Source organism: Agelaius phoeniceus, chromosome 6 (genome assembly GCF_051311805.1).
Source record: "Agelaius phoeniceus isolate bAgePho1 chromosome 6, bAgePho1.hap1, whole genome shotgun sequence".
NCBI lineage: Eukaryota > Metazoa > Chordata > Aves > Passeriformes > Icteridae > Agelaius > Agelaius phoeniceus.
In genome coordinates this window covers 43,880,666-43,893,657 of record NC_135270.1, presented here as the reverse complement: position 1 = coordinate 43,893,657, position 12,992 = coordinate 43,880,666, and the positions used below count along the sequence as shown (strand labels likewise).

Genomic DNA, 12,992 nt, shown 5'->3' with positions numbered 1-12,992 from the left:
TTGTAAGAGAGCAAGAAAAAGTGGAGAGTGCAGAGGGAATATCTGTTTTGCAAATGTGAGGAGACATTTAGCTATCCTGACACCATTAGTGTTGGAGAATTTATTCCCATTCTTCTTTAGTTGACAGTTCTGAATACCTGGAGTGGGTGGGTGTATGTTTTATTACTTATTGTTTGGCTAGCAATTTTGTTTTCCTTTTAATATATGAGAAGAGAAAAATCAATATAGAATGGTAAATTTAAAATTCAAAACTTCTTATCTGGAAAATAAACATCAATCTAGGAAATAATATAATAAGAAGAATACAGTCTGGCTGCTTTTTAAAAGGGATTCTTTGGTATTCTGCTTCTGTCAAACCTCTTTCTAGCTGCTCTTCTGAAATTCTGATTTTAAACTACTTGCTTTTTGTGGACTGCTTTTCAGCAGATTTTCCATCTGATCCAGGTGTTTATCTGGCCAGAAAATACTCATGCAGTGACCTTACCTAGTGTGTTCACCTTCAAAAACTTGTTATTTCTCAGATTAACTATTCTGTTCTACAAGCAGGTAATGTTAAGATTGTTGGATTAAAAAGTTTTTCCTACAGAATGGGTGAAACTTAAAAAAACCTTTTATTTGATGGTGAGGCCTTATTGTTGTACTGAAATTACAGAGTTTGGTTGTTTTTTTTTCTTCTTCACTTTCCTCCCTTTAGCCATCCCTTCAGATTCTGATTACTTGAATAGGATTTTGAATGCTTAGAGCCTTTAGAAAGCATTTGTGTTTCAATTTAATCTTGGAAATCAGTAAGAATAAAGACAACTGTAATGTTTAATTAGAGGAGGTTTCTGTTTTGACTTTTTATCTAAAACTTTTTTATTTAAGGATACCAACAGAAATCTAAGACATGTTGACCATTTGCTAGGACAATACAGAGAATACAACAAGGAACAAACCAAAGCAATAACAACTGTGAGCAACTTTCAATTTATCTTTACTTTTTTGGTCTTTTCCATTACTAGAATTCATAGCTTGGTATTGGTAAAAAAAACTTGGTATCAATGGACAGTATAAGGAGTTAAGTAGCTGTGAACAGAATCTTTTAATATTTATTTGAGCAAGCTAAATCATAATATAGTAATATGTTGTGTAGTGAAATTCTGACAGGTTTTGTAGGCTCATTACTTCTCTGGTTTATAAGCACCCAGTAGATTATGTTATAGTACTATGCAAACTACAAGATGTGTAGCTGAACTAGAATATTAGGGAACAGGTTTCTTTTGCAGGAAGAAGTGGTAAGATAAAAGCTGAATTACAGCAGGGAATGAGATTGTGATCATACTGGTGTAGCTTTTTTTCCTGTCACTCACCAACAGTTCTGGATCTGTTGACCAGCTTGCTCTAAATTGCAGAAAGGATGAAAATTCTAAAATGAGTCTTCTCATTTTAGAAACTCAAAACTCAAACTTCTACAAACTTGAAAACAGGTGTCTTAGAGAAAACAAAATTAGTGCTGCTAGGGCAAGAGAGGTTTACAATTTGGTTACAAACGAGCTGCAGCAGGTGCTGCCTTAAAACAGATATATATGAAATGAATATTTTACATGTGACGGTAGAGAGAGTAGTGAAGAAGCAAATGTGTAGAAAAGAAAGCTTGTTTTCTTCAGAGAAAGAGATCCAACACCATATAATTCTGCAGGAGTAAAGCATCAATTTAACCACTGTATACAAGCTTGTCTTAGAAAAAGGAGAACCTTTAGAAACTGATATTTTGTGGATTGTCAAATGAAGGTGTAACAAGGCAAGTGGCTAAGAACCAAAGTTAACAAATACAATTGTAAGAAAAATGAGATGTAAGTTTGAAAATGAAGAACTAATTTTTGAATATAGCTAGTTCTGTACTCTTAAATTGGGAATGGCTTCCTTTTCCTGGAAGTAAAACTTCTAAAAATAGAGGTTTCTGTAAAGCTGCTTAGGGAAATTTGATAGCCTTGTAACATTCATTCCAGGTAGGGCTGGTGGAAGAATTCCAGTAAAAAATAATTTCTTGGAAGTTATTTTCTGAATTTTGCAGAACTGTTAATGAGCATTGCTGGCAAATAGGTCTTATTTTGGTTGTAGGAGATAAACTTTTAAGTTTTCATGGTGGTGCACCATGTGGTGCACCACTGTTTTAAGAAACTTGGTATTTGAAGCTGCCAGTGTTGGAAGCATGTTTTGCTATAATTACAGGAATGTGATATATGAGATATTGAAGAAAAGCTGTTATTAATTCATAGCTGTACTTGGCTTAAAAATAGCTTTTATTCTCTTAATGACTTTTAAATAAATAATATTTTCCATGCTTTTTAAAAAACAAGTCTGTGTTCATATTTCAATAAATTATAACTTTTCTATAGTTGAAAGAAACACTGGAGCAATCTATAGGTCAATTGAGGAGCCAGCGACTAACACGAAGCTCTGGAATGAGAAGTGCATCTCTCTCAAGCTTATATCCCAGTGACCTGGATGGAGAAGGAACATCAGGTAAAATACTTAAAGGGCTTGAATACTCAAGTTTGAGTTATGTCATATAGCTGTGTTATGCAAAGAGGAAATCAAGAAAAATGTGTAGAGATGGTCCTATGTAAAGTCATCATTGATTACTTCAAAGAAACTGAGTTTAGAAATTTGGGAGACCTGCATTAAGTTATGCAGTTGTTTATGTGGTAAATTTTTCCAGCTTTGTGTTTCTGTTAGTATTTTCTGCTGATATCCCAGGAGATCTAAATGAAATGTTGATTCTTTCAGCTGAGGAAATTAATTTTCCACTGCATGACTTGTAGGTACATACAAGTTAAAGCTAAATCCAAAAGATATTGCAGCTTCTGAAGCTTGCTTCACAGAAAAAAGGGAATTTACATTTTAAATGCATGAGATTGTGGATGTTTGGAAACAGTGGAAAATAAAAAACCAGAAATTATTTATGACACCCAAAAGAGTAGGTTTTTTTCCTTGTATATCTCACAAAATTCATTATATTTTGGGAAGAGGTATGTTTGGGAGGAGTATTCCTTTGAGAGGTAGTATTTAATGTATTTTAGTAAAAAGCTCTAAACATTTAATTCCTATGTAAAAGCTGTGAAATATGGTAGTTTGAAGCTCTGATAGATTCATGTGGAGGAAAAAGTGGTTGGTTGGGCAGATAAAATTTGAGGAAAAACTACTCCTTGGAGAAAGAATTCCTCTTTCTGGAATACCTGTATGTCATGGGTAAGATATGTTTAAAGTGAAGAAGAATCCTGGGAGGAGCTAAGAGTCATATATGCATGATATGTAATTCAGTAGTTGTTATGTCTGTAAGGTGACCTAGAAGGATATTGTCAAGAAGAAATAAACCTTTTTTGTGAAGCAAAATGAAAAATTTCCCATACAAAATCTTGTTTTTCTGCTTTTTTTTTTTTTTTTTTTTTTTTTTTTTGTATCATATCTCCTGCAGGCAACCACCACTTCCTGCCCACTTCTCCTCTCAGGGATTACGGAGTCTCACAGGGCAATAAACACCGAAGGTCTCGATCTGCAAGTGTTCGGTTTGTCAGTGAGGCAGACAATGTGGAGCAGGTACAGAGCACTCATGGGAGCTGCTGTTCCAAACAGGCAGTATGTTTGCTCTTTGAGAGTCCAAGAGTCTCAAAGACTCTTTGCTTTTACATTAAATGAGGTGATTCTGAAGATGCAGCTAAGAATGCTTCACTTATAATTTGTGCTTTCAATGTTACCTGCTTTTTTCATTCGGCAGTCACCTCTTGTATCTGTCATGAAGTTTCATGCAAACCATTATAGAGAAAAAGATGCAGATGGTAGTGATATCAAAAGTAAAATATGAAAATAATCTCCCTACTTTTTAGGCTGTCTAATGACAAAGAAAAATAATCTCTGAATAGCCTGTTTAGTCTGGAGAGGACTGAGAGGGGGATCTCAGTAATGCATATTAATATCTGACATGGGTGTCAAGAGGAGGGTGCCAGACTGTTCAGTGGTGCCCAGTCACAGGACAGGGAGCAATGGCCATAAACTAAAACACAAGAATTCCACCTCAGTGTAAGGAAGAGCTTTACAGTGAGTATGGCAGAACACTGGCACAGGCTGCCCAGGGAGGTTATGGAGTCTTCCCTGTCAGAACCCACCTGACAAGTTCCTGTGTCACCTTTTCTAGGTGACCCTCCCTTGGCAGGGTGTCACAATTGAATCAGGAATGGATGAATGAGTGACACACTCCAGATCTCTTCAGGAGGCTAATAATTTTATTAGGAACCCATTCCTTTTTATACACTGTTCAGACACAGGTGGACCTGATTGCTCCTTTAATCAACACACCTCACATGATTGGCTAATTAAGGATACACCCTTTGGTAAACATGGCAAAACAACTGTTCAAAACAGCAGCTGCAAGATTGTTTTAATTCTTTCTCTCAGTCTTCTCAAAACTCCCCAGAACAATTCTTGGGATTTCCTCTCTCTGACCAGGTTGTCAGTATCCACAGCAGGGGGCTTGGTTGGGATGACCTCCAGAGATCCCTTCCAGCCAGTTAACATTCACCTTTGTGCTGAAGTTCAGCGAGGCTGTGAAGGGGATTATTCTGCTTTAGTTAATGGTATAGGGTCTTAGTGCTTTTGCTTTTAGTTCAGTGTAGCTTGACATGATTTTGAACCAGGTAGTTCTTAGTTCTTGGTCTGACCTGTGGGTGGGATAATTTGAACCTGTATTTCAGGGAGATGATGGGAGGAGAAGATGTGTGTGTCACAGGTAATTTTCATATCCCTTAACCTGTATCTGCTTGCAGACTTCAGAAAAAGTAAATTAATTACCTTAATGGATAAGATTATAGTATTTCTGTTATCCTACAGGTAGAGAGGAGATTTCACTACCTGTTTTTGTTTCTTCAGACAGGGTGGCTAGACTTGCTTGAGTGAATCTGTGTAGATTAATATTAAAGAAGCTGATTGTAAGGTATTCATATTGACTTTATTAAATCAGTCTCAGCTTCCATATAAGTTTAAACTTAACTGCAACAAGTTTTCTCAGCTGACTTTTTGGGAAACAATAGAAATTCTAGACTTTTATTTAACCCTGTTTTATTGTCTTTTCAATTTAGTTCTCCCCCCATTCCTTCCTCTCCCAAGGTAAGTGTAGAAAATAATCCTTGGAAGGAAATAAAATTATATGGAAATCTTTCCTCCCAACCATCCAAAATCCTTATTTTAGATTTTAGACTATTTTAGATTATTTCTAGATATTCTATAAATAACACTGGAAATTTTATTCAAGGGAGTTCCTGCAATGCATACAGAGTTCTTCATATTAAGTAACTATGTAGGCAAATAGCATTTTTTTCTGGTTTTGAGGATAATTGCTGGATTATTCCTTATTCTTGCTTTTCAGTGGGTGAATGTGGCCTTTTCATTTTCATTAACTATTTTGTAAGAAGAGTATAGTGCTTTGAGGAATGATGAACTGGAAGTAGCCATTGATCATGATAATAGGTGGAAGTTACACCAGAAATAAAGCTGTACTGCTTAAGTAAAGTTGTGGCTTTTTCTTTTTTCTGCAGCCACTGTCTCTTTATTCCCATTCTGACTTTTTCTGGCTGAAGTAATTTTTCAGCCAAATGGTCTTTTAACACATTTAAGTCCCTCTCCTCCTTAGCACATACATTTTGAAAATACAACATGTTATTTCAAAATCTCTCAGGTCAGGTGGGAATTTATGGTTAATCACACAGGGGAGCTAGTAGTGCCTATGTCTGAATGTTGAATGCAGTCAGCTTGGTTGTGGAAGATCCAGGTTTAAATCTAGGACACAGAACAAAGGAATATTATAAATTAGGGTTTTTCATAGCTATAATCCTGGCCATGGAATTGTTGACAGCAATAGGTTGCATTAGGATGGATTAACTGTCACTTTTGTCCCATGAAGAATGAATGACCTATTCATTTTTTTATTTGCTCCCTAAAACTTTGATAATAAATTAGGAGCCTGCTGAATGGGGAAAATGGGAGGTTTTTCAGAAAAAAAATCCTTTTTCAGAAAGTAGATGTGTGGTTTTGTTTTTTTGTTTTTTTTTTTTTTTTTTTTTTTTTTTTTTTTTTGTTTGTTTTTTGTTTTTTGTTTTTTGTTTTTTTTTTTTTTGGTTTTTTTTTTTTTTCCAAGGTCTGAAAAAAGAGTAAGTAAAGTCTTGGGCAAGGTAAAATACCTATTCTTGGTAGTTCCTGAATACATTATACTGTTCTACTTGTTTCATTTCAAGTTCCTATGTAATCTATTTATAGTAGCATATCTAGCTGGGCAGAACTTTGTTTTACCAATACTAGTATCTATTAACATGAAATATGTCTCTCCTGAACATTATTTGTTCAGATATTTCAATTTGCTTTGTATTAAGTTAAAGAGGTGGTATAGTGTCTAAGCTCTGAACCACAGAAAAAAAACGTAGTTAGGAAACTTGGTTTAGCAAATAAAGTACTGAAAGTTAAACTACAATGAGCAAGTATTGTGAAGGGTGCATTGAAATAGAAGTGCATTAGCCTCATCCAGTCATCCAGGCTCAACTACAGTTCATGGAGTTTTATTATTTTTTAGATTATTTTTATCTGCTTTATTTTAAAAAGTGTGTATACATGTAGATATGTATTTTTGGAATATCACAGAAAAACTGGTTCCTAAGCCTTGGAATAATTAGTGTGCTTGCATTTACAGCTGCATTCTTTCCACCAGTCTCTTCGGGATCTCAGCAGTGAACAAGTTCGCCTGGGAGATGACATCAGTCGCGAGCTTTCAAGAAGAAATCGGTACAAACAGAGTAAAACTCCATGGGGAGAACAGTGTGGAAAAAAATTCTTAAACTCTTTTATTTCAGAAAATAATTTTGGGGAGAATGAGTGGTTGTGCAACATGTAGATGAAAGCAGGATTATGAATTGCTTGTTTTATGTCATCTTCTGCAGTATTTATAAATGTTAATAACACCTACTGATTCCAATTTGTATAATATATGGGGCTTTCTTCAGCTTTTTCAAATATATGCACAAAAATGACAAGGTCTAGGGAATTTCTTTTATTATAGCTTTGCTTGTAGTTTGTTCTTGTTACTGAGTCCCTTCAGGGCAAGCTCTCTTGCAGGCCATAACGTATATACTTCCTCAGCATGTGGTACTTTTTTCAACAGCAATAACAGGAGTTAGACTGTTAATTCCTAGTTCAAAAGGACTGTGTAGATGTGTCCATAATTTTTTACTTGTTGACCTGATACCTGGCTGATACTTAGATGCTCTGTTTCTTCACTTGAGAAATGGGAATGCTTTTTATCATGAATTTTCCACTTGAGGCTTGTTTCTCATTATGCTATAAAGTATTATGAATAGGCTGTAGAACAAATTGAGGTAGCAAAAAATTTTTGGGGGGGTTGTTGCTGCTTAAAATTATCATGGGTACTACTTAGCTTCTGCACTGTAGAACATTGTCTTACTTATATTTTTCTGCAAAGGACTGATGCTGAATTAAGAAAGACTCTAGAAGAATTGTCTGAAAAGCTCACTGAGTCCCAAAGACAAGAAACGGTGAGTGTGACTAACATGAAAAGGATTATTTAAATCTGGTATTCTAAACAAGATGTGGGCTTCTAGTTTAAAGTATCTGTTGGTAATTGGTATGGCATACTGATATGTATATCTGAACATGATCTTATTTGGGCTGCTATAGGTTGTTGAAATGTTACCCTTTGATAATGAAATCAGCAAGACAAGTTTTATATTTCGGTGCTTGTTTTAAGTACAAGTGTTTTACGGGTGCGTGTATTGTGAATTTTTGTGTTTCAAAATTCACAGCCTTGGAGAAAGGTGCTTTTTAACTTTGAACATTGGTTTGAATGCTTATAATTGTTGAAGGTACCTTTGGAAACATACAAGCTTTCCCATGTTATGATGATAAATACTATTGTTTCTTCTTCCTCCATCCCTCCCTTCCTGTTCTTTTCAATCCTTATCATCTGTGTAGCAAGATGGAAGGAGTCTCATTGTGTACTCTTTTCTAAAGGCTTCCTGACAAAATGTAGCAAAGGAGGCAGGACAGCCATGACAGTCTTTTTTGCCTCCTGTATCTGCTGGAAGCAGATTAACTGCACTCTATGCTACTTAAATCTGAGAGAGAACTGCTATTGAGATCGAAATCAAACAGCATATTGCTGTAGGAACAAGAGAAGTTGAGAATCACCCCAATAATTAGTAGGTGAGAATCCTGTAGGTAGCTCTTGATGCATAAGACTTGAGTGTATGCTTTATCTAAGCATTTACTGTGATACTAGTAGCAAAGCTGACTTTTCAGAGCAGGTGTTATACATGCATATTTTCCTGTAGGTACTTCATCTGGCTCTAAAATTGCATGAATTGGTACTAAATGCCAAGGGCTGTAGTGATGTGTTTGTCACTGATAACAATATTGTTGGCATGGACTGCTTGTTGGTACCAGCAGACTTAATAATCCTTGGGTAAATTCAAGTTTCTAGATTAATTTGGAGATTGATTCAAGAGGTGCTGTCTATACTGGTTATATTCTTGATAGGGTCCATCAGGGAAAGAAGACTTGCCTTGACAGCCTTTGTAGAAAAATATGATGGGATTGTCTTTGTTAGAATGTTAATTTTGATTTCTCCTAGTAGCCTGGTAGGATAAAGTAAGTTTATCTAATAAAGAATTCTTGATACTTGGAAAATGCTGTGTTTTTCTTGTAGCAGACTTCTCAGTATACTTACTTTTTTCTCTTCCATGTACCAGGAATTAGCAAACTCAGTTTTAACCAAGGTGGTTCTCAAGAAAATAGCTGCTACAGCTGGCTACATTACAACTGTTCAGTGCCATTGCATGAGAGAAACAAATGTTCCTCAATCCTCTGGAATGGAGGCATCCCCTGTCTGTTCATTAATGAAAGAAATAACTAGCTCTTTGACCTCCTACACTACTCAGTGCAATACAACAAGTAGGGTTTCAAGATATGAAATTGAAAGTTACAACTTTTCACCTGAGAGAAGTAAAAAATGAGAGAGGTGAGGTATAACAAGGAAGTCTTCTGTAGAATGTTAATGGTAAGGGCAATATCAGAAGAGTAAGTCTCTTAATTGGGAGGGAACATTATAATGCAATAAAGCTATGAAAACTGAAATATTTACTGATATTCTTTTAGTGAAGACACAAATGCTGCAGTAAGCTGCAATGGGATGATTTTTATGTGTAGGACTGGTAAGAATTCACCTGGAATATTCTGCTCATTGATGATTACTGATTTTATGAAGAACATCATAAAGCCAGATGGAAAGAAGACTGGAAAGAGGAGAGGGGGGGGAAAAGGAAAAAGGGGAAAAATAAAAAAGGCCACTAATTCAAAGACTTCAAAAAGATAGAAGAATAGCTGTGGTTCAGTTTGCAGAAGAAACAGGTCATTAGGAAGGATCTAGCCATGTATGATAAATGCCCAAAAAGTGGAAGTTTACTGTACAATATGACAGTCATCTAATGATAATTTTGTATAATACAAGTCTAATCACCTGTGAGTTAGGAGCTTCTTTGTCTGGATGTGATCTGTCTGCTTTCTGTACTGAGAAATAATCCCTCTGTGGATTTCTTTTTTGAGACTTGTCCAGTGTTTATTATAATTTGCATATCTTTATGATCTTGTCTTATAGCAAGGGGTTCTCAAAATAGATTATATATTATGTGAGGAGCTGCCACTTTTTTGGTGATGTGGTTTGTTGGGGTTTTTTGGTTATTTTGTGTATATGTGTTTTGGTTGATGTGTTTTGTCTTGGGTTTTTTTGTTTGTTGTTGTAGGGTGTTTATTTGTTTGGGTTTTAAATCTAATTTTTCATCCCTAAGTTTAACTTGGGAGGTTGTTCAGTTTCTTCAGAGTCTTTTCAGAGTGTTACTTTTCGGGCCAAAAAATTCTGACTTAATGCACTATTGTGTCCAGCCAATTCCCCACCGCTTAAAAAGCCTACTGGTAGCAACATTGTGCACTGCTGCTTTGCCAGGACTCTCCAATCCTAGGTGTGGATCCCTTGCCCTTGTTCAAAGCCTACTGATCTCCTATTACCTGATGAGGCTGGCAGAATCAGTGAGATGAGGTAAATGCAAAAAAGGGGAATTTAGTATGGATATTGAAAATAAAAATAACTCTCATGGTATGCATAGCAAAGCATGCATGAGATTAGAGTGCATGTAGAAACTAGGGTCTGTTATTGTACATATTTGACATCCTTTAGCATGTGTATGCATTTAGGAATTTTTCTAATGAGATTGCTTAATTCAGAATTGGTTGTCATTGGTGAAAGTGAGTTGGGTAAGACAAAATACCTTTTTTCTCAAAACTTCCTTGTGCAAAGTTGTTTGGGAACTTTTATCCTTAATGCCTTTAGGCTTGGGAGTGTTTATCACCTCAAGCATTGCCATCCTTGTATTTATATTCTGCTGTATGATTCTTGGCAATAAATTGTCAACTTGAAATCTTGATAATTTCACAGGATGAGCTCATGGTAGAAACATTCTTTTCAGTTCAGTGTCCTTAAGTCCTTTATTTTTTAGAGACATATATCTAAATTCTTACAGTTTGGTATATTTGGTCCTGTTTGAAAATTGCCTGTATGTAGATGTGTGATGATAAAGGTCTAAGTCACTACAGTTCTTCTGAGTCACTAGTTCAGGATTTATTTTTATAAGGGTTTATGATTCTTAGAGCCTTTTCGATGCTGCATTTGAGTACTTTAGGATTCATACATCACAATCAAAGCACAATATTTTATGTCTAAAGAGAGCTTTTCCATGCCAATATAAAAAACAGATGACATTGAAGGTGGTGACTCAGGCATAGTTGGATGCCTGTTTCAAGTCAAGCACTCTTCATGACCTTGTACTTGAGAATTTATGTGCAGTTTTGCTAAAAAGCCTTTCTGGTTCTGCGACTCTCTGTATCAGAATCTCTTTTTTACCTAGACATTTTGTGAGATTCCTTTGTTCTTGAAAAGGGTTTGGATGATTGCTAGACAGGCATATAAGCAATTGAAAGAACATTTACTTACTTTATGGTTATATAAGATAGCCCTCTTGGATATTTTGTTGCCATTGCTTGGATAGATGCACATCTCAAATAGCACAAGATGCTGATCTTTATACATAAAAAGCAACTTCATCAGAGCACAGTTTAGTTAAAATTAAGTAGATGCTTGATTGAGATGGTGCTGTTATAAAATGATGGTAGACTGTCTCTGGAAGAAGACGACAATGTCAAGTGAAATGGGTCTTACATGGAGTTACTGTGGTTATGATAGCTCAGAGAGCCAGGATTGGCTCCTCAGATAATGAACTGCTCCTCAGAAGATCTGGAATAAGGAATTTTGGTTATGCACGGGTGACTTTTAAAAGGAACACATATTATCATTTGCCATGAGGGAAAAGTTTAACAATATTTAAAGTTGTATCTCTGAAAAAAAGTTTGGTCTTTTGTGATTTTAATACTCCTGTTTCAAGCATGCATTGATGATAAAATGGGTCGTAGCAAGAACAGCAGCAAAAATCTGTTGAAATAGATTTCTATTAGCAGGACTTTTGCACTAGAAATAACAGTGGAAAGCTGAAAAACAGGTCAGAAATTCAATAAGTAGGATGGTGCTTTTTGTACAGTAAGCATCCAGCATCTTCCATGAGATTATATTTAACTGCATGACTTAAATGTCACCCTAGTTTTTCAAAGGACATTCTGTTCTTTGTGTTTAATTGTGGGGGAGGGGAGGAGCTTTTTGATAGCAGCAAAATATATGAAAGCAGATTAAGCTACCTGAAAGCTGTAGTGGAGACACAGCTCTAGTATCATCATTTTTATTCAGATAGTCTGTTGCTAAAAGTGCATGCTTGAAATCACATTCTAATATATTCTGAATGCAGTAATTCAGTGCTAGTATTTCATGTCATTGTGTAGAGCCTCTATAATCTTTGTACTGTCCTTTGGTAAAGCCCTTGTCTACACTAAGCACTAAGATTTTTGATAACATTCAGAAGTCAAGATACATAGTTTCATGGTAGAGGTGTTGTTCTGAGTTAGGGTCATTTGGGCCAAAGGAAGACAAGTATGTTTTTAAGTTTACTCTGCAAGTACTACTTAATAAATTACTGTTTCTCATTTTTTTTTTTAATCCCTACTGTTGTATGCCACAGGCTCTGTGACAATCATGGGAAAGTCATAGAGGCTACAAAAACATGGAACATAATTCTCGTGGGACATTAAAGCCTTGCTGAAGTGCAAAGGTGTTACCAATACCATACCAATATACAAAGTATGGGAAACAAATAGGAGTTATAAGTAGCATCAAAATGTTTGGTGGTTTGTGTTGGTTATGGGGTTTTAAATTTTTTTTTTTCGTTAAAGAGGATTATGTCTGTAGCTGAAATTTCCATGACAAATATGATATATAATCCATCTTTTCTAGTACCTTGTTAGAAATAATGCAACAGTTGTATCCTGGAGTGAGTTGAAGGAAGTCAGAGGCAAGGCAAATCACCTCATAAAGTTACTTTCTTAGTTGTTCTGAGTGAGTGATAATTTGTAATGAAATCTGAACTTCACAGGAATCTAAAGCTTGTCTACTGCTGCCTTCTGTCATGTTATCTGCTGTGCATGCTAGACCCATGACAGTGAAAAAGTTACTGAACTCTCCTTTGCAATGTCATCTTTGAGGGTGATGTTACTTTTGAATCTTCTGTCAAGTCAAAATTGTATGTTTTCTTTCTTAATAGTGCACTATAATTATTGCTCTAAATCAGTGCTTAATAGCACTAAAGCTATTAAAAAAGTGCTTCATTGAAAAAGGTGCATGAGGAGCTGAGAAAGCTTCTGTCTTCAGAAGCACATAGTCAAAACTTTTTCAAAAAATGTTAAAACATTGCTATTTAATTTCTTTATGTTAGATATGTATGGGGAAAAAGATGACAGCTTAT

At 35.5% G+C, this 12,992-nt stretch overlaps 1 protein-coding gene across 3 annotated transcripts in view; it reads left to right on the top strand.

The window, feature by feature from the left end:
* CEP128 (centrosomal protein 128) overlaps positions 1–12,992 on the top strand; it is a 104,146-nt gene that overhangs the window by 3,356 nt on the left and 87,798 nt on the right. For 2 of the 3 annotated variants that reach the window (XM_077180586.1, XM_054635741.2), the window contains exons 4-8: positions 865–951; positions 2,379–2,505; positions 3,458–3,579; positions 6,716–6,807; positions 7,502–7,574. In XM_077180586.1, the coding sequence (XP_077036701.1) occupies positions 865–951; positions 2,379–2,505; positions 3,458–3,579; positions 6,716–6,807; positions 7,502–7,574 (501 nt within the window). The remainder of the gene's footprint in view (positions 1–864; positions 952–2,378; positions 2,506–3,457; positions 3,580–6,715; positions 6,808–7,501; positions 7,575–12,992) is intronic. The other variant, XM_077180587.1, reaches the window with a different exon arrangement.